Here is a 21,796-nt window from a genome sequence, read left to right as displayed (position 1 = left end):
AGTTTTCCTGAAACAGATTAATAAGTTAGAGATAAGATCCTGACTTTATGTGCAATAGTATAGGCACTCCTAATGTTCCAGAAGAAGAGAGAAAGCAGAAAAGAGAGGAGCAGAAAAAGCATAGCATTTATCTGCATTGCTTATATGGTCAGTTGACCAACAAGTATTGTACTTACCTGTGGCCTGTCAGTACACCCTTGGTTCCAAATTAGCCCCAGCACCTTCTCCCTGTTGTTTATCCAGCAGATACGGAAAGGGACACAGTGAGAAGGCTGGGGTGAAGTGTAAAGGAGAAGAGTTGTGGACTCACAGAAAGGAGTGGAATGAATAGGTGAGATATGTTTGTAGGTAAGGAACAAAGAATAGGATTTGCATGTGATGAACAATTGTTGGTCAGTCGTAGGGTAACTAGATTTTTAGAATGAGAATAAGAAGGTGATATGGAAAGAGCACAATTAAAAGTGGAAATATTACAAAGCACTTATCAGAGAGGACTGTCTTGTGTAAGTCTCACAGCTTGACCAGAATGATTTGTATTTGGGTTTCTGACTTCTGTCTTTCAGCTGTGTATTCTTGGTTACAGTTTACAGAATGGCAGACTTTTTCTAGAGAGTGTAGTGTTTCTTCAATACCTTGCAGTGGAAGGGTGGAGCCATTTCCTTCACAGGCGTCTCCTTGTAAATAACAGATATTCACTTTACATTCTGAGCAGTTGCTGAACTAGGAGCATATTCAGAGTTTTATTTTCCTGTATTAGTCAAGGAGAAATGAATGTGCTTTTTAGTAGATGTTTTCTTTACAAGATGCCGTCATTGGTGTTTCACTGACTGAGTGTTTAAACTGTATAGCCAATATGAAGCAGATACTACCTCTTTCTCATGGCCAGCTGTGCAAGTTGCTATGGGAACTCGGTGGGGACTATCTGCAGATTACTGCTCTGGGGACTACACCTGGCTTATTTGCATTCAATTTAAGTTGGGGGAAATTCAAAAGGAAGAAAAGAGGAGTGTAGACTAGCCAGTAGGCAGGCAAAAAAGGGCTTGTCATTTTGAGGCTGTCACATTGGATGGAAAAGCTGCTTGTATTCATGGTTCTTGTAGGCTCACGCAGGGTTCCGAGTTTTGTAGTCTTTTTCGTGCATTTTGCCAGTGTTGTGAGGCTTGTTGCTAATGTAATGTCACAGAGGGTTTTTTCTTTTGTATTATTACCGTTAACTTAGTTTAAATCCCAGATAATTTATATCTTTCTCCACATTTTTAATAAGCAATCTCCTTGTGATGGTGAGGGGTTGTGAAGGCAGTGTGGAATGCAAGTCGTTCTTTTAAAACTACGTCTTAGTTCACTTCAGTGCGATATTAAAATGTCAGTGCAATATTGAGTGTTGCTGACAAGCTTAGCTTGATTTTTTGTTTTGTTTTATGAATACTGAATTACTCTTCTTTCAGTGCAGACTGTAGCTTCCCAAGAAGGCTGTGGAATAGTTTTCATTCAAGTCACCAGCAGTGGTCAGCTGGCAGCTTCTCAGGCTCTTTGTGGGTGGATTTTGGGGGATGATGGTATCTTGGTACTTAAGCACTTCTTTCTTACATCATTCTCACTACGTCAGCTTGCCTGTTGACCAACACTGGACAAATATGATTGAAACAGCACTGTATGCCAGCTTGCTCTTTATGCTGTTTCTTCCACTGGGTTGACAAACTGCCTTGGTACCATTCTTCAGGAATATATTATGGGAACATGTAATCTGTTTTCAGAACAGGATGCTTAGAAGCTTTGAGAAATAGGAAATCAGCATCCTGGTACTTTTTTTTTTTAAAAAAAAATTATATATAAGCCATAGTATATGTACACTATATATTATGCAGAGTATATATTTTTATATAAAACACATAAGTATGTTGTAAATATATAAAGTACGTATGTTTATATCTAAAACATAAATGTCATGTATATGTACACACACATATAAATAATCCTGAGGGTTAATGGGTTGTCATCTGCCTGTAAGCATTTTCAGTTCTGCTCTATTGTAAGGTCACCAGAGCCTTGCTCTCCCTTGAAGATTCAAGTTTTCAGCTTGTCGTGATGCTGTAGACCAACATATGGGCTTTTTATAGGTGAACAATTCCATGACTATGGGGTCTAGCACATTAAGTCAGGTCTGTGCTAGCCCTACGTAATGGTATAATTGTAGCTGTTACTCCGCTGCTGGTTCTGTGAGTTTCTTGTCAACACTCCCCATTTTCTTTACTTTCAAAGCCTTATAGTTCTAATCTTTTCTTCAACACATCTGATGAAAATAAGTGATAATATAGTTAAGTTTTACAGCATAGGAATCACACTTCCATTTTTGAGCATGGAAAAAGCGTGTGTGAGAGACAGAAATCAAAAAGACTATTCTCAGGAGTGGAATTGAAGGGATCTGTGCATAGGTAAATATCCAGATTGATACAAGTTGTCACTGTTAGGGCTGAGAGTCAGTGTCTGAAAGAGCAAATGAATAGTTGTTGCGAGATTTTAATTTCTTCTATTTGGCATATAAGTTGTGTGATAGAATTCATAAGATGATTATGTAACACAAGTGGATTTAAGCTGGGGACAATAAATGTTTGAACGCAATACTGCTGCTAGCAGAATCTTGCCCAGTTGCTGACTACTTGCTGCCTTGGTGCTTCAACAGGATAAACATTTCTCCCCTTAGATTAAGGAACTGATTTGGGTTTGTATTTTTTCCTTGCGACTAGACTAGTTTTAACACAGATCACTTGTATAGTTGTGTGTGTGGCAGCACGAGAGGAGGCAGCACCGCAGCAGGGCTGCAGCTACTGGCACGCCTGCTGGCTTCTTGCGGTTTCAGCGTGTGTGTCCCATGGCTGGGGTACCCACAGGCATTTAGGGTTCTACTTTTTTTTTTCTTTTTTGTCTGTGAAGCAGTGAAATACACATCTGTGAATCTTGTGTTTTATTGAGGAATTGACAACTAAGAAATAAAGTATTCTGGGTATCACTTCTTAAAATTTTTTTGTTAGGTCTTTTAACCTAATTTTTTCAGTTCAGTTCTTTTACCCTATAATTTGTGACTTGATGATGAATTTCATTTGAGAGGATTCTGCATCTGTCAACCTAACACAATCAAAATAAGTTACAGAAATTGGGGCAGTGCAGAAAAGTTTACCTCCACTGTGGGTTCTGGGAGAAATAAATGAGACAGTCCTGTCTTCAATGCTGTGTATCCTTGGGCCTGCAAAGACAATGTGCGTGCTGTCCCAGCAAATCCTCTGCAAACACAGCCACAGGTGGCAGTCAGGCTGTACGCACTTCAGCATTTCTGCTAGTAAACCCGTTCTTTTGGTTGTTTCCTGGAAAAGCTAATCAATTCCTCTCCTGCTTTAGCACGCAGCACGGCTGCTAAAACTGGCAGAACTGGGCTTGTGAGTGGTTCCTGGAAAAGCTGATGTAGGTAGTGCTGTTCGTGTAGTTACACTGCGATTTTCACTCTCTACTGTTCCTGAATTATCATAAATTTAAAACCCAGGTGCCCTGGAACTTTGTATTTTTTTTTTTTTTCCTCTGACTGATGGCAAATGCATTCTAATGTTACCCCTGACCATCCAAAATGAGATCTACTTGGACAGGTGTGCTGATGGACGGATTCGATGTCTGCAGTGTGAATGACTCTTTCTTTCTTCAGATCTTGCATCTGGCAATTTTTTTGTTCAATTTGTAACATACAGAGCAGCTTGTCTGGAATTTGGCCTTTTCCTCTTTGAGATCAAATAATTCAAGCTTCAGAAAAAAGCATTCTCATGACATGTCTTGTGGTTCCTACAGGTGTTAATAGTGTCTGGATCAGTGTGCTGAGGGCATTAAAGCAATATCCTCCTTCAGATTTGAGACAGTTATTAAAGGAAGAGAGAGCAAAAGCAGTTTCTGCGAAGGATGGTGATAACAGCAGGGCAACTCCAATTCATACCATGAATTGCAGGTTTTGCATGTGATTTTTCCTGTTAATTTGTCAAATGCTCTAGTTCTAACTAAAGCTAAATTCTCTCCACTATTGATCTTGATGTATTCAGTGTCTCCAGCATAAATCATAATAAACTTAAATCTGTGACTTTGATTTATGTATTTTTGAGTGTGACCTGTAATGTTTTTAATGACAAGTGGCATGGAGACTCTGGGGTTTGCACTGAACTGAATCGTATGCTTAAAGTAATATACTGAATTAGTCTGCTCATCGTAGAGTCCCTATTCATCAGGCCAGACTAGTAATTACTACTTTGTCAAAGTGGAGAACGGCAAAACAGCGTGTTTGTGTAAGGCATTGTGTTTCGATTTACAGGTGAGTTTAAAAATAATGTTAAGTTTTGAGGGCCTGTCCCTGTTACATGGGTGGACATGGGAGGCAACTCTAATGCTTTTGGAATGCACATATGGTGCTGCTAAAACTAATATTGCTGTTCAGTATTTGAGCTTGGCATAATTAGCCTTCATACCTTGCCAGATCAATTATGTTGTGATTCACCTATTAGAAAATATTTATTTTACTCATATACTGGCAATTTTTTGTATGTAGTGCAGTAGCAATTTGAAGGTAGCAATATTTATGCTGTCTTCATTGCCTGAGGCTTTGGTAGCGTGAACTATGTTCATTCAAATATCTGCACAAATTCAGTAGCCACTTCGTATGCAGAAGATGTGTTTCCATAAATGTCACCCCAGCGTGTGACTAGTAAGACACGACCACTTTAGGTCCAAGGAATACATGACCATGGGCTGGTGTCCCCTGCCAGGGGATGTTTGGGATCACCTCGCTCCTCATGGTGGCTGGTGGTGCCCCAGGTTCTCCAACTGCCTCAAACTGCAGTGTCCCATAAAAGCTTTTTTTTTTTGATTGTTTGCTTCTGTCCTGCTGTTATGCAGACCTGTGCCCTTAGATTGCTTCTTTTTTCCTTCGTCAGCTGAATTTTGAGGTTTTACTGATCGTTGTTTTCAGCTCTCCCATGTGTTTTGTTCATGTAACTTCACTTCAGTGTTCATTTCGATCTTTCTCTACTTTGTGTCCTGCAGTACTTTTTTGAAAAGCAGGGTGAGGAAAGAGAATCTCGTGAAAGTAATAAAATATGAGGTATTTACTCATTTATTATTTATAATACATCTGCTCCAGCTGTTCAGTACTTATTAGCGTGAAGAATTTCAGATTGAACAAACCAGTAATTTTAAAGAAAGATGAGAGCCACGTATATGTGGATATAACTTCAAACCTTAAAATATTGGCATTTTAATTTTTTGTGTGTATTTTGGAAAAAAAATCCTGCTTAACTTTGCGTGCTACTTATCACGTGCAAGTTTACTGGAGCAATGAATATGTAATGGGGTAGAACCATGCCTCAAGTATGGTGGAATCAAAGCGTGATTTGCTAATTTTCTGTTCTAGCTTCTAGTTAAAGATGGTGAATACCCTCCTGCAAATATTAAGAAGTGCTACCATGCAACAGTTCTACAACAAGCATAACGTGCTAGTTTAACACAAATTTGTCTTCAAATGCCTGATGCTTTGAGTTTGGTGCATGTAAAGAAATAAATGAGTAGGAGGTCTCAAGATATTATGATATAGTGATGAAAACCTTGAAAATATGAGTGATTAAGTCAGGTGATTTAATAACCTGATGTTTGCTACTCTTCAAAACATTCCATGATTTCTAAGGAAATGTTATGACAATTTTATGGGTGAAAGTTGTGACTTTGAATAACAAAGCTTAACTGCGCTGAATTTATATCCTTTGCTTGGAAAAGAAAGTGCTCAACAGAACGAAAGAAAAACATTTTAAGAAAGGACCTAGGCTGAAAATGGGGCTTGTTGAGCCTGGAGAAGAGAAGGCTCTGAGGAGACCTTATAGCGGCCTTCCAGTACCTGAAGGAGCTACAAGAAAGCTGGGGAAGGACTGTTCACAAAGGCTTGTAGCGATAGCACTAGGGGCAATGGGTATAAACCGAAGAGGGGCAGATTTAGTTTAGACATAAAGAGGAATTTCTTCACCATGAGTAGTGAGGCGCTGGCAGGGGAGGTGGAGCTGGATGGGCTTTAAGGTCCCTTCCAACCCAAGCGATTCTGTGATTCAGTGATTCTGTATTTGTTTATGTGCCATGGCTTGCAGGCAGCAAGGGGGGAGAACACCATTCAGATGATATGCCAGAATGAGAGAATTGACCATGAGTTTCAAATATGGCTCAGTTTGCTTGTGAAAACTACAGCACTGTAATTTTTTAATAAGGGTATTTATCTTCTCTCTTCCCGGCGTCCTGCCACTCTTCTCCCCCTCTTTTTTTTTTCTGCTTCTCATATGGTGGTGCTGTACTGTTTGTCATGAACAGTTTTCTTACTATAGAAAAATGACTTAAACCATCATAGTTGCTACTTTCTGTGGACAAAGAAAAAGCGAGACCTAAAAATCAAAACCCACAAACAAACCCCTTTATATTACTGTGTGAGGTGCTTATGAGTATTTGCTGTCCTCCACTGATAAGATGAATTAACATTCCTGCTTGGCTATCTGCGTGCTTCATTTTCTCCAAAAAAGGTACACGAAACAATTTTGAAAGACATTTTATGCAGTGAAAAGCTTGAAAGGATAGTTGTGATTTGAGTTTGTGAGAGAGAAAAAAAATGTATGTAGTCCAAAATTCCAATTCATAACAATTACATAATGACTGGTAATTCTAAACCAGGCCAATTTTATTTGACTTTTCCAGGCAACTGCTCTTTGGCTTTCAGAGCAAAATTAGCAATTTTCAGGGAAAATCAATTTTGTTGGGCAAAGTCAAGGGTGGTGGCTAAAATTAGAGCTTAGTTTGCAACCCTAAACATGAACAGGCTGCTGTCTGCCCGTAGTTACTCTAAGAAGATTGTGCCAACTTTATTAACAGTTTATTTTATTGAAGTACATGACTTTTATAAATTTTTTTTTATGGTACATTGGAGTTCTGTTTGATGAAATTTTTATTAGGTTTCATTTAGCTTGTGGACTGGAGACCTGGAAATGTTTTTAGTTAAGATGTAGTAACTGTATAGTGCCAATGTAGGGCTACCTGTATCCATGATCTTGTCTGGCGTGGCACATGGAAGCCAGCCTTGCTCTGAGCGTTGCCAGGATTCATTTATGTTGTGCTTAGTCATGCACTGTTTTCAGGTCTTTGGTAACTAGGCTTCTTCAATGATTCTTCAAGATAGAATATACTAGGTGTTGATACCCTAATGAAGGCAGTAGGCTGATATGTTATAGTTAATATTGTATTTCGTTTCCTTGTATCATTCCAAGTACCTGTCCAAAAAGGAAATAATGAGTTGTTGGCTTATTGGGTGGTATCAAAAGGCCAACCCTCGAAGCTTGCAAAGGTCACGCTTGTCACCAAGCTGGCTAGTGGCAGAAATTTCCTAGCTGTCATTGAGGGCATGTAGCAAATGACATGCTCTCAATATATGGAAACATATCTAAATAAAAATGAAGATGCTTAACACTTATAAAGGTGTTGAACAAAACACTGTTGATAATAACTTTGCTCTTTATCCTTTTAGTTCTGCCCAAACCACTGACCCCATCTGAATAAAAGGGTTGAAATATTCTTTCCCTCTAGTTTGTAACAACTTTTGCTATCTCTAACAAATTTACCATAGATGACATTAGGGAATAATTTTGTCGAGTTTACAGTCAGTCAATTGGGTATAATAAATGGAAAGAACTAGGAGGAGAAATGAAAGAGAAGATGCAAAGAGGTCTACCAAGAGTTGCACAACCTGCAGTGGAAAATGAGGTTCCCTTTCCCAAAATAAGGTATTGAAATATCAAGTGTAATAATTGGAACCAAATAAATGAAGTGATGTATTGGTGGGACAAACAGCAAAACAAAAGCATTCCTTTGAAATGGGAAGGTATGGAAGATTCATAAAAAGTGAAGAGAATGAGGTAGAAAGAGTTCTGTAAAGCCTTATCTGCAGACTCTGAAGCGTTTGACTGAAGAGTATCTGCCTTTGTCATACCTGGCTCTGTGTTGGTGACTTAGTTCTTTTGGTTTTATATGAATATAATTATGTGAGGAGAAGTAATTCACTTAAGAATTGTAGAATTGGTTGCAGAGGAGAGAAACAATTTATGAGATGTCTGTAGTTGTGTGGGATATGGAGAGATTTTTTTTACACTGATGAGCACAAGGTGTGCCACTTTCTCTTCTTAGAGGTGCCTTTGAAAGAAAAATAAAACTTGTGTGTGCAAAGCCCAGCATAGTATTTTACTTAAATGGGAGTACCAGAAGTATGATTTCAGTTCAGAGTATTAAGTAACTTTTGATATAAGAATCCAGAAAGAAAAGAATGGCTGAGGATATAACAGAACTTAAATAGAACATTAAACTAACATATTCCATTGGTTTTGAAGCAGAGTGGTATGCACTGTTTCTACCCAAACCTGTTTCTGTCTTTGGGCCTCTTGTAGAAGTCTACTAGATAAATAATTGCAGTAGTGTGGCCTGAATGAAACAGTATGGGTTTTTTGGCCAAAATTAAGAACTTAAATAAAAGAAGAGATAATAAAATAGTAAAGGAATGAAGTGCTAACTGGAAGAACAGTATACTTTTGTCTTGGCCGGCTGCTAGCTTGAAAAGTCAATTTATAAGGTTGTATTTCAGTTAGCAGATTAGTGCAAGTTACAGCTCAAATAAACCTTTGGGTAGAGGTTAGTGTTTATAACATAGATTGGTTGACCCAGTTGGGAATGGCTGGAAGACTTCTGCCTTGTCCTCGTTAGCTGACAGTGCAGCGTCGATGGTATGGATAGTGGTACTGCGGTACCACCAGCGCATTTGCTGACACTGCCTCAGGTACACCCTTTCCAAGCCTTTGTTTGCTGTTTGCTTGTTCTGTTGTTTGACATGAGTCACCCAACACTACATGTGCCTGCTCTTAACGGTCACTTCCTGCAGCCGCAGGAAGCTTTTGGTACTGCACCTGTGTTCAGCCACCTCAGCACAGACTCTCATTTGAAAAGGATCCCAAAGATGACACTGCTGTCATCTTACTGTGCTGCTGGCTGCCTCAGCTCAGCCACTGCTTACGCTGGCACTTGTTTTGTGAACTGCTTGGCTTGTTATACCATTTGTGTCCAGGCTCTTCCAATGGACCAAGTGGATTATCTCCAAGTGCACTCCAAAAGCATCTGTGGAAGAGTGAAGTTTACTGAAGGTTTGCAAACCGTGGAGATGTGCCTCAGAGGTCTCAATGGGACACGTGAATGAGTAGAAAACCAAGCTGGAAACAAAGTATTAGGAAAACCTATTCAGTACATGCAGTTGTTTCCCTGCAGTTGAGAGCACCTTCCCTCTTGCAATCTTTTTCAAGTGTAGATCATTCGTGTTAAATATATAGCAGGGAACATCTTGTGTTAAGTAGAGATATGAACCTGAACAGAAAAACAGGTCAAGCGTGGAAATAAATTTCAGTCAGTACTGGATGATTGAGAAGTCCCTTTTTTTCTCACTCCCTCTTGTTTGGAGAGCGAGTGCTTGAATTCATTTCAGAGGTGTGAAGAAAAGTACAGCTAGCTTTCTTAAAAGAAAGAAAAAAAAAGAAAGAAAAAACCCAACTTACATTAATATCTGGAGGTGGGTGGCTCAACCCTGTAGTCACCCGCGTCATCAAATTGTCTTTTTCTGATCAGAATATGGAATATTAAATGTTGGGATGTCCACATTACACTTTTTTTTTTTTTATATGAATGTTCTTGTTGTTCAGGACAGAAGTATTTGAGTGGCAAACAAACTATTTGAAATGGTTTAATGTAGCCCCACAGTTCATTAGTACACATAGTTCTGTGGATCGCTTTTGGAGAAGAAGATTGATTCCTCCATAAACCGAAGCCTCTTCCCAGTTCCCCAGTGTACTTTGTGGTTGCAGCAGCGTGTTCTGGTTTTTTGTGGAGTGGTTCAAAGATGCAACCTGTGTGTAAAGTGCCGCTTTCAAATGCTGTAGCTCCACAGTAAGCTTTGTTTCAGCTGTATTGTGTACATTTGTGGAAGGGATTAGTAATAGATTTTTTGAGTTTTTTTCCTAGAAGTCATTGGAAAGAAAAAGACTAAATCTATTTTGATTTCACTTGGGATAGATTAGTGGGTGTCAACTGTTACACAATACTTGACATATCCACTGCTGTTAAGTTGGCCATGGCAAAGGGATTACCCAATAATGAATTGCCAGGCTCTTCAGCTGTTTAAAGGGAATCATGCTGCTTCCTTGCACTGGTGGTACGCTCTTTCCTGCCCAGGACCTTCTTGTGACAGTTTGTGTTTGGATGTGGAAAACTCCATGCAGATGTGCAAGCACCGGTTTGACAGCTTTGTGTTCAGCTTCTACCTTGCTAATTGTTTTCGTGGGATTATTTGGATTGTGTAGAAAGCTCTTTCCAAATCCCCTTTATTACTGAAGTTATTGTTGCCAGCAGGAGTAAGATTAAAGGTGCTTAAGTCTGTAGAGTTGTTTCTAATTTGTACGTGTCATTTCAGTGGCATTTGAACAGAACTCTGTCTCTTCCCCTCCCTGCTCCCCTGTGGTACTGTGCTTGAGTTAGGGCTGAGAAGCCAAGCTATTGGAAGAAAATTCATTTTGTTCCCTAATTATTATGCTGGCACTCGGGAGATAATTTTTCCCTTCATGCACTGCCAATTAATATGCAAATGAGCTGATAAATATTTATACCGTGATTTAAATTATGCAGGGAGCGCTTTCAGTGTACTCTGCAAATGAATTGTTCATGGACTTCAAAGTGCTGGCTGCTGTGCTAACGAGGGGAGATTTGCATAAGGCCCTAATCAGGCGCATACTGATTAAGCTTCATTATGGAAACTGCCAGCTGCAATCTTTGTTTCTATTTTATTACTAAAAGGGGAACTTTTCACGCTTCAGTCGCCTTGACAATGTCAGACACAGCTAGCAGGAGAGACTAAAACTCCACAGAGCAACTGAAGTTTCCCTGTTCAGTTGAAGATTGCTATGGTGTAACTGAAGTTGTATTTCTTCCCCCACCTCCCCACTCCCTTTCTTGTTCAGTTGAGAGTAGTAGCGTAGATTTGATAGAAATTGCCATTTTCCCTTTCCTTGGACTATCTGAACCTGTAGAGGATACCACAGCAATGCTGGACTGCAGCGACTACGTTCTAGGTGGGTACCGGCTCAGCTCTTTCTTATAAGCATTTAATATGGAAATAGAGGCTGTGAGGTTGACTATGCATAGAGACTTAATCACATATGCAGAAGCTAGGGAAGGTGTTTGTAAGGCTGAAGCTCACCAGTGAATCGGCAGCAAGGAGCTGCCTGGTAGATAGGTAGAGAGATCTGTACAAGGGAAATACGTGGTTTGGGTTTTTTGGTTTTTTTTTCCTTCTTCTTTCCCTCACTCCAGGAGAACGCGCTTCCTCTGCACGGGAGAGATTTGCTGCTAGGCTTGAATGATACTAATACAGACCTTTTGCTTTTGGAATTTCAATCTTAGAAGCATTTGTCTTCTAACAAACACTGGACTTGACTTGCATATCTGTGTATTATGAATTTTAGAGCATTGAAATGAATGAGAGAGAGTCCCTGTCTCAAAGAACTTAGTAGCTATATTGAGTCATTCCCCAGCAGAATGTATATTATGTCTGTGTATTTTTAGTGTAATAGCAAGGTTCTTCATGCATAATAGAAAACAAGGTGGAGTCCACAGTGGTTGCCATTGATACCGATGCAAGCTGTGCCTAAGGTTACTGGGATAATACATTTCCTGCACTGAGATTCCATCAGGACTGCAGAACAGACATGCCGTAATTTTTTTTTTCATGTTTTTTTAAAGTTATTTATAATAACAGATCATCCCAATCTTAGAATAGGTTTTATTTAGTTTCAAAGCTGTCTCCTCAAAGCTGAAAGCACAGGGTTTTTTTCCTTATTCTTTTGATTCCATTATATAAGTTCATGCAAGAACTTATATTTCAAAGTAAGCAAATGTATTTTTGGATGGTAAATCTTAAAGCAGACATTGGAGTATTTGTTTCTGAATATGAAGTGGGGTTTTAGTTTAGATTAATTTCTGGAGAAGTATTTGCATGTTTTCGCTCATATTGAACTTTGGTTTTTTTCCATACTCTTCAGTGAATCATTTTTGCTGGTGCTGGTGGAGTATTAGGCAGTTTCACTTTAATGGGTGAAAGGAAATAGTAATGATATACTCCGTGTTAAGATTTTCTGTGTTTTACTAGCTGTGCACAGTCCCTAATACTCCCAATTGGTCCAGTGTCCACTACTTCTTCCTTCTGAAGACCTTTTGAAACATTACAGAGGGTGTGTGAAAGCCTGGCCACGGTACTGCCTTACGACACCTTCAGCCCTGTGAGCAGAGTAGCACTAACGAATGTATTCACTCTTGAGAGTTCGATTTCAATCACGCACCTGCTGCTTTCGATCCTTCCTTCTGTGGAGTTTGTTTTTAGATAATGTTGGCAGAAGTTGTAGCCCAGGGCCTTTATTTAAAGCCCGACTAAGATCTGAAGGAAAAAGAAAAGATTGGGGGTATTATGATTTGGTTTTTTTAGCCCACTTCATTTGTTTATTCTTTAAAGCAGAAATCATATGAGCATGTATAAGCCAAATAACCTTTTTATTTGACGTATAATGAATCTGTAGGTTTAGTGTCCTGCGGATATGTGTCTGTTTTGCTGGTAGCCGTTTTGTGCTTCAGATGTGTGTCATACCATTTGCAATGGAAATAGCGGCATTGTTCTTGATTCTTTACATGCAGAAGCCCCACAGATTGAACAAGAAATAGTCAGCTGGTGAAATAATGGATGCTATCCTTAGTTTGAACTTGAGCAGTACCAGAAGGATGTTTCTTGATCCAGCTTGCTGTTTTGTGCAATAGTAGCGTTTGAGGTTTTTGTTAGGCATGAATCTTTACAATAAAATATTCTTTATTGAGTCATGCTTTTGGTAGTTGAGTAAACTTTGTGTATGCTTAGTACTGGGAAACATTGAGAACCTTTTTTAAAAGCATTTATTTTGCATCATAGCCTGACAGAAAAACATGTTTTGGTTGCTTTATGAAAAGAGGCCTGAACAGTTATATCTTTGTCCTGAGCAAACTTGGTAGTTATGCGGGAGGTCTTGTTGTGTGAGCCCCCTCATACAGAGGGAACAGTCGCTACGTTGCTTGGAGTTCCGTGCACATCACAGTTTGCCTTGTTTATTCTCCCATTATATTAGTATCCTGCATGGTAGTTCTAATACCTGATTCTGCAAAAAAATAGCATGGGAGGCTCTGTGTTGGTTTTCTTGCAAGAGCTTTCTGAAGTAGTTCAGTGAATCAATACCACATTATTGAGAGAGTCTTCTCAGCCTGGGCTCCTCCCATCTGTGGTCAGTGCTATCATGAGTTCAGGCTATCCTTGTGTTTCGGGCTTAAAACATACATCCTGTATGCAACAGCCCCATGAGTTAGCCTAGTTTCTACAACCAAATGTATTTGACTTAAAAGCCCTCTTTGCTCATATTCCTGTTGAAAGAGTATTCTTTGTGTTTGTGTCCAAAGCAGAGTCTCCCGTTCAGCGTTCTCCAGACTTAAACTAATTTCAGCAGCCAGCTGTGTGTCAAGGAACAAGCTAATACTGTTTTATCAAATGAACGTTGCCTATCGTCATTTTAAATGAATGTGCTGTTGCTACCACTATAAACTCGATTTAAGGGACATGCAGCTTCTAGATAGAAACATACTTTATCTTTGTTTTACACAGATCTGTTGGAGGCACATCAACAACAAACATTTCTGCACCTGGGTTCTGGTTTTAGAGTGTGGATCATGCTATCCAAATGTGGAGAATGATGGGAAGCAATAGTTCTGTATCCAAAACCTTAGCAGAGCTCTGTCTTTCAAGACTATGAACTCATAGATTGAATCTGCAAACCAGACGTTGTGAAAAATGGGGCAAAACTTGCAGCCTTTTCCTAAAGCGTGGGCTGGCAGCGCTCAGCTAGTAAGGTTCTTCTCATTCACTTGTCCTTTCAAAAAGCAGTTACAAATCTGCCTTTATACTAAGTAATATTGATAGTTCAGATAGTTTTACATGGGACTTACATTTGAAAGATTTAGGCATAGGAATTTTTTGAGTGGAGTTGAAGCACTGGAGAGGTTGAATTAACTTGTTGGAGGAAGATTCCTGTTTGTTACCATCTACAGTTTTTTAGGCCCTTCTGTGTTCAGCTGCAGCAGTTGTTTATGTGGAAAGTTACATTTGTTTTAAAAATATTGACATGTCTTAAATTGTGTTTCCTAATTCTTACTGGAGTTTTTCTGAGGTTGATGACTCTTACCTTTTCTCACACATGCTGCATTTCTGACTAGTTCCCTCCTCTTCCCACCCCACATTCCCAGCCACACTTTGTTGTGACTCCTGTTTTCATTTAGGCCCTGTCCACATGCTTTGTTCCTCCTGGCTTGTGCTTGTATTCTCCTGGTGCTGTCACACCTGGTTCTGATAGCCTGAGGGTGGCATTGGTCTCCCTGGGCAGTAGCAGACAGTAGTCCAAGTTCTCATTTCAAGCTCACGTAGACTGCCAAGTAGTGAAGCATGTGGGCATTCCTGGAAATATCTGGGTGAAGGATGCAGCACTTAGTGCTGTTACAGTATCCTTCTTCAGCCCCTTGGTATTTTGGAAATCAGTGCTTGGGTGAAGAACATGACAGAGGTAACCTTTTAAGCACCTAGCAAGAGAGTACCCTAGAGGAAAGGGTTAATTCTGTTCTCATTGAACTTATATTTAACTGGTTATAGTAATGGAAGAATGTGCTTAAGGATTTACTTACACTTCATTTAATGAGCTAGTCTTGAGATTCTTTCTGTAATTTTGTTATGTGATAATGTGGCACACTGAGGTTGGTAACAAGAAAAGAAGAGGTAATAAGCTGGAGAGCTGATGCTGTATGCAGAACACCTGTGTAGTTTCCTATATAAGGAAACTATATTCTCTGCCATCTGGAGAGGCCCTCTGCATTGCACTGTATTCAGCTGACAGGCTTTGAAAGCGAGAGTGAACTTTACAATGTAAAGAATAATCCAGAGGGAAAAAAGAAGAGGAATTATTTTACATTTGCATGGTTTTGCGCGAATATGTAGGAAATACAAAGTAACTTAATGTCAGTGACATTCCTGTGAAAGAAAAATGTGTCTGTTTAATTATCACGACTGAATTTCCTTCCTCTTACTGGGGGGACATAACGCACCACCAACACAAGAATGTTGTAGGCCATGGTGGTCAGACTTAGTATTTTTTAAACCTTGGTGTAGTCATTGTTCCTTCTCCTTCCCACCTCTTTTTGCTTCTGTGACTTCCATTGTACTGAAAATTAAGTTCCCGCCTATCTTTGCCCTCCAGCATGCTGTCTTTTATTCCCCTAACACCATGTTTTCACGTATGGGAATAATGACATACAAAATTTCGAAACAATACTTATCTGGAAGATCCAGTACTGTGTTTTGCCTACTGTTCTTTTTGTGTTATAATCTGAATTAGGGTAAAGTCCATATCAAATTCCTGATGTCCTGTGCTTCTTTTGGGCAAGAAGATATGAATAGATTTGGTTTTTTTTTATTTTGGTCCTTTTTTTTTTTAACTGTGTTTTTTAATCTTTATTTCTGTTTTAATGCAGACTCAAGAATGAACAATCCGTCAGAAACCAGTAAACCATCAATGGAGAGTGGGGATGGGAACACAGGTAAGAAATTATGAGTTGGTGCACAGATATTTTCTTGTGGGATTGAATGGGTATTAAAATGTCTTTAACAGATTGCAGGAATAAAAAAAAACAAAAACAAACCAACAAAAAACAAATGAAGATCAAAATCCCCCTACTACTGTTTTTAGAGACTTGAACGCTCTTGTCATTAACCCTTCTGCACGCAGGGCATTGTTCACACCTACTGTATCAAAGCACTACCCACACTTTGTATATAAGATTTCCCTTCCCCGCTTCCTCTGTCTGTAATGTTTTTCATATTAAAGAAGGTCTAGTGGCACTAGTTCTCCATAAGTACTCTCATTTTTTCCTGGCAGAGCATACCTTCAGCGCCTCTAACTTTGTCATTTATTTTTGGGTTGAAATTTTCCCTGGCAGATGTGGGCCGCTGGCTGATCTTGTTTCCAATTTAGATTTCATTCAAGCTCTCACAACAGTTCTCCAGAACAAGGCAAGAGGAGAAAGCATCGTTTCTCAACATTAAAAAAAAAAAAAAAAGTTAGCTGTCTTTTCTGTAATTTCTTTGAGTGTTAGAACAGAACCTTGAAATCTGGCTGGGTAGAATATCCTTTCTGTCGAGGCCAATGTGACTTTTGGCATATCCTTAAGACGTGGCCAGGTTCTAAGCCATTTAACAAGCCCGTTAAGCCACTGTAACTCCATCACGCTATCTCATACTTTAATTCCTTTCTGGAGGCAATTTAATGTTCATTTTGGAAGCAAGAGAATTGACAGTTTGGAATGGAAAGTAAATAGTTTATCTAACTCAGAATCTTCTCTGAGCTCGGAATAGCATTTGGGAAGAGAAGGCTTTAATGAGAAGAAACCTATTCTTGTTGCTTTGAGACAAGTATAGTTACCATATATGAGGAAAATTATTTTTTCTCCTCTTCGTTCAGTAATAAGAATTTTAGTTTAAACTCTGGAGTTGTGATGAAATTAACAATTTATTTCATTTTGTGCTGCTGTCTCCTCGTTCTTTGTGCAAGGCTTTAATACAGCTAAGAGTGACTGAATGTTCCTGATACTGATCCGAGAGGCTGGAGGTTTTCTGCCAATGCATGGGGTCAGTTAAAAGGAGTTCTGCTCACTTATTAATGCGCGTTTTGTTTCTGGCATCTCAGTTTTTATCGTTTCCATTGTATTTGTAATAGGGGAGATATCAATTCTTATTACAAAAATGATTTATTATGTATTTAATACTGGTTTAGGATTATATAAAACTTCATTTAAAAAAAAATATGCACTGTAAATGTTTAATAATCGTAAACAGCATCAAGAGAACAATGGTTTTAAATATCCCTACAGAGTCCTTGTAGCTGGAGGGTAAGTATAAACTTCTGAGAAAATTCAGACTTCCTGCTCTATATGACCACAGCTCCCTGTGTATGCTTTCTCCAAGCAGTGCATTCCCAACACACTTCCTGAAGTGCAGCTTTAACTAGCAGTTTAACCTAAATTCTGAGCTGTTTAAGACTTGATTTATTCAGAGGTAGCCCACTATCACAGTATCGCATCTGCTTCAGCACAAGCCTGGCTTTGCTGTCCTGGGCAAATACTCATCAGTGTGAATGTGGTGGTCATGCTTTAAAGAAATTGCTGGATTGTAAAGCTGTGCATTGGTGCTTTCATTATAAAAGGGGGTACAATGTCTACTTTTTTTTATGCTCTAAAAGGTTAGTTGTTACAAAAATTTGATTCTTGCTGGTGTTTGGACCTTCTGCAAACATTCCTTCTGCAGTTTAAATGTTCCAAATCATTCCTTTCAGTTTTGTTTCCTGACTTCTTAAATTATGCAAACTGAAATGATCTAGAATTTTTGAGGACCCTTTGCTCTGTGGTTGTTGTTTTGTTTTTAAATATAGTGCTCATGAACCACTAGAGGTACTGATTAATGGTATTTGTGGTGTTCTTTGGGGGCTCAAGGGTCGTTTGCATTAGTCAGCTGGCAGATGTTAAATGCTGAAAGGAATACCCAGAGAATGCTGTTCTAGGTTTATGGTTAGGGCACTTAGATTATGGTTCTAGGCTCTGTGCACGCTTAGCAAAAAGAAGTCTGCTTCCAGCTCAAATGCTAGAGAACTGGAAGTGCCGTTGATTATCTGGGGAGCATTGACTCTGCAGCAAAACGTGTGAAGGTGATTTCTGTAAGCGCTCAAAGTTCTTATTTTTGTAACTTTTCTGTAACTGTTTTCCAGTGATATTTGTAAATCACTTGAATCTTCTGTATGAGCACTGCTAGTCTGTCTTTTGAACCCAGTGGGTGTTCAGTTGTGTCTTTCCTGTTTTAAACTGTAGTAGGCTGGTGCTACTGGAAAATTTTAAGACAAATGACTGTAGGGCACGGAATTTACATTTGGCAGGGCTAGTGTTGTCAGGAAAGTGGGGAAAAGAAACAGTTGTCATTGGTAAAGATGAATTAACATCAGTAGCTCTTTGAGCTAGCAGCTAAGTTTCATGGAAGTTAAATTAGGGTTTTGTATTTCTAACTCTTGACTATTTAGGGAACATAATAAAGTCCCCTGAATGCTTTGGTCATAATAAAATGCCTGAAACAGTTTTTTAATTTAAAACTTTTGTGATAACCACATCCTTTTAAGCATCCAAAAAAGCAGCTTGTATTTCAGGTGAATTAAATACAACAACAAAGTCTTTGAATACAAGAGTAGTTGGATGGTTGTTTTCACAAGAACGTGAATTGATCAACTGGTAGTCTGTGTTGCAGAATTACACAAATCTTTCCACCCTTCAGTTGTGGGTGGACAGTCTACTCAGTTTCTGTTGGAAAAAAAGAGAGAGGAGTAAGAAGAGTGCCTTACGGTAAACAGATAGACCTTTACCTTTCCTTTTTATAGGTTGCAGCATAAAATATTCCAAAACAAGTCAACCATTTTGTTAGTTTTTTAAACTATGTGAATGCAGGACAGTAAAAACCAAGGCTGTAATGTTTATGGAAACTGTAGTATTGGGACATGCATTGACTTAGCAGCAAAATAATCTTTTTCATGAATGTAGTATTTGGAAAGATTCTTACTATTCTTGTTTGCACTACTCCATTTCCGGAGATCGTTTTTCTGGTTTTCATAAGAAGAAAGTATATAGGATAATGGATGAAGGACCATGAAATATTCTTCAACTGCTAAAATTCTGGGAAAATATCGGTGTTCAGCTTCTTTCTAGTAATGTGGACAAGGAATTAACGATTTCTGAGTACTGGAAATACTTCTCTAAACACAGGCACAGAGAGATGGGGAAATGCAGTGCTGGTGCTGGAAGATGTCTCCCAGAGCACAGTCCAGATACCAACTCAAGTTAGTTTTGAAATCTTCCTTCTCCTTGTTGCCTTACCTTCCTGAGTTCTTTTCCCCCCTAGACCTCACTCCTTATCCTTTCTTACACAATTTGTAAACTCAGACTGATGTCTGATTATGGTCTTGGATTTTGAGAGTACATCTTTCTGACTGTAGGTGCAGTGTTACCTTGCCTGCTTCATTTTGTCATGCCTTTACCCTCTGCAGGCATATTTCCAAGGCAGCATGAACTAATCCATATTCAGGGTGTCCCAGTACTTCATGTTCTATTCCTTTCCCTGGAGTTGGACGGAGTGGGATGGTTGAAAAATTTGATTCAGCTGAAAATTAGTTGTACATAGTATTAGTCTTCATCCAAACTAACTCTGTGAAGTAGCTAAGCACGTGCCTGAATTTATACCAGTATTTAAACGTGCTTACGTTGCATTGGACTTGGGCTGTAAGGGTGAAATTTCATCCTGAGCTTTATTCAGTCTTAACAACTTGTTGATGCGGGGGATGCTCTTTTCCCTACTAACGCATCTCTGATCTGCCCTGCTTTGCATTATCTGCTGCTTGCTGGGCCCTAAGGTAGTTTAATTCATCACACATTACTGGCAGAAAATTCACTTGGCCAGAAATAAAAAGGGAACTCAGTTAAAAAGGTGAATTGTCTTGCTGCTTTGTCCATGAAATACCAGAAGGGGCAGGACAGGGACAGTGTAGTTGGAACGAACTAGGGGAGATGGAGAGTTCCCACTCCTGTTTTGGTTTGGGGTTTTTTTTGTGTTAGTGAGCTGTTAGATGAGCTCTAGCAGTTAAGGGAGCTAGGATGGAGATGGAAAAGACATAAATACTTGGGATTGCTACAGTCACTGTACTTGTGATTGCATCTGCCATGTCTGTTAATCACCATGGGTTTTAGCATTTAATTCTTACCTTGAGCAGAAGTGACGTTCTGGTCCGTTTATGTCCTTGCAGAGTGGTGAACTTCTGCTTCTGACTGCTCTGTTTTCCAGACTCCTTATCAGTTTTTTTGGATTCCACCGGAGTGGTGTCACATCGTTATGAGTACACTAAGAACAAGGCCTCTCATATACTCAACTCAACGTTCATTTTCACTGCTCTTCTTCTAAAGATGTAGACATCCTGTGATAAAAGCAAGCAACCTGGGTACCATTCCTTCCAAAACTAAGGCTGCATCTGAAGGGGATGGGACACTATACTTCCAAATACCAAAGAAGGCTTAAGATACAGATACAACCAAGTGTGAACAGGTGTGGGTTTGGGGTTTGTTGCTCCAAGTTTGGTTTGGGGAGGTGTAGGAGAGGGACTTGAAGTCCTCCAACGTTGAATTTAAAGAAAACCTTGTTTTCTATTAGTACCTGTCTAAGCTGTGTTTTTTCGGGACCCATAGAGATTTTAAGCTCAGTCTTGGAACTTGCTTTGTTCAAAACTATCAACCCTAGGAGGGTAATTTCAAACTTCTATATTATGAGTCAGCAGAAGTGCTACCTGAAGCATTTGTTCTGCACACTTGCTCAACACTGCTCTTCTAATATGGTATCATGGTTTGAGACTCTTTCTGAAGTATAGTTAACTAGAACAACTTCACCTCTTTATGTAAGGTGAGGCTTCCAGCTAGTCCTCTCAGAAACCAATAATTTTTTTGACCCCTGCAGGTTTCCATTTGGAATGAGGAATATCTACCTTACAGTAGGTTTTCTTATCTGTGTTGTTTTTCCTTCATGGGGGGAGAGGGGAGCAGTGTCCCTGGCCACAGATTGAAAACTGAAACCATCTGCTTAAATGAGGAGGTGGTTGATTGTTTTTTTGAATGACAGTAGCTATTTGTCAGGAATTATTTTTGTTTCTGTTACGTGTGTTAGAGCGAGTCCAGAGGAGGCCACAAAATGATCAGAGGGCTGGAGCACCTCCCGTATGAGAACAGGCTGAGAGAGTTGGAGTTGTTCAGCCTGGAGAAGAAAAGGCTCCAGGGAGACCTTCCAGTACTGAAAGAGGGGCTACAAGAAAGCTGGGGAGGGACTCTGTATCAGAGAGTGCAGGATAGGATGAGGGGGAATGGTTTTAACCTGAAAGAGGGGAGATTTAGATATTGTGAAGAAACTTTTTTACTGTGAGGGTGGTGAGGCACTGGCACAGGTCCCTTCCAGCCCAAACCATTCCATGATTCTGTAATATATTTACCCAATCATCTTCTCACTTCCTTTGGCGTTCTGCCTTGAAAGAATTCTGCAGTTTACTGGAAAGAAAGCGAATAGAAGAGATTCTTCTAGTTATTTTCAGCAGACTTTCTTATCTGCCTTTCTTTGGAGAAGTGTGATCAAGTTCCATTCATTCCAGATTATTCAGGCAGTCCTTCCTTTCACTTTGGATTGGCACTTTAGACTCATTAAGCAAAATAATTTTAGGTAGTTTAAAATTTGTTTTTAACTTCTGTGGATCTTTGGCTGCACATATGCCTCTTAAGTCTGTAAGTCCTGGCTGAAAGCATAAGAGTTAAAAACTTGGGAGCAGACTAACTCTTCCTCCATAGCTCCTCCACCAAAAATGTGTTGAAGGGCCACGTTAGGTTTACCTTACCTGTGTGCTAGAAAGCTTGTATGTCCACACTGTATCTGTGTTTAATTGAACAATGACTTCTTCTTTGGAAATTTTATCTGTGTAATCTGTTT

General features: G+C 39.4%; 1 protein-coding gene across 1 annotated transcript in view; it reads left to right on the top strand.

Moving 5' to 3' along the window:
• Positions 1-21,796, top strand: part of POU2F1 (POU class 2 homeobox 1) — a 114,857-nt gene that overhangs the window by 46,198 nt on the left and 46,863 nt on the right. The window contains exon 2 of the mRNA XM_069869495.1: positions 15,724-15,789. Within this exon, the coding sequence (XP_069725596.1) occupies positions 15,724-15,789 (66 nt within the window). The remainder of the gene's footprint in view (positions 1-15,723; positions 15,790-21,796) is intronic.

The sequence above is a fragment of the Phaenicophaeus curvirostris genome, chromosome 1, assembly GCF_032191515.1.
Source record: "Phaenicophaeus curvirostris isolate KB17595 chromosome 1, BPBGC_Pcur_1.0, whole genome shotgun sequence".
NCBI classification, from domain to species: domain Eukaryota; kingdom Metazoa; phylum Chordata; class Aves; order Cuculiformes; family Cuculidae; genus Phaenicophaeus; species Phaenicophaeus curvirostris.
This window is presented reverse-complemented; position numbering and strand designations above follow the sequence as displayed.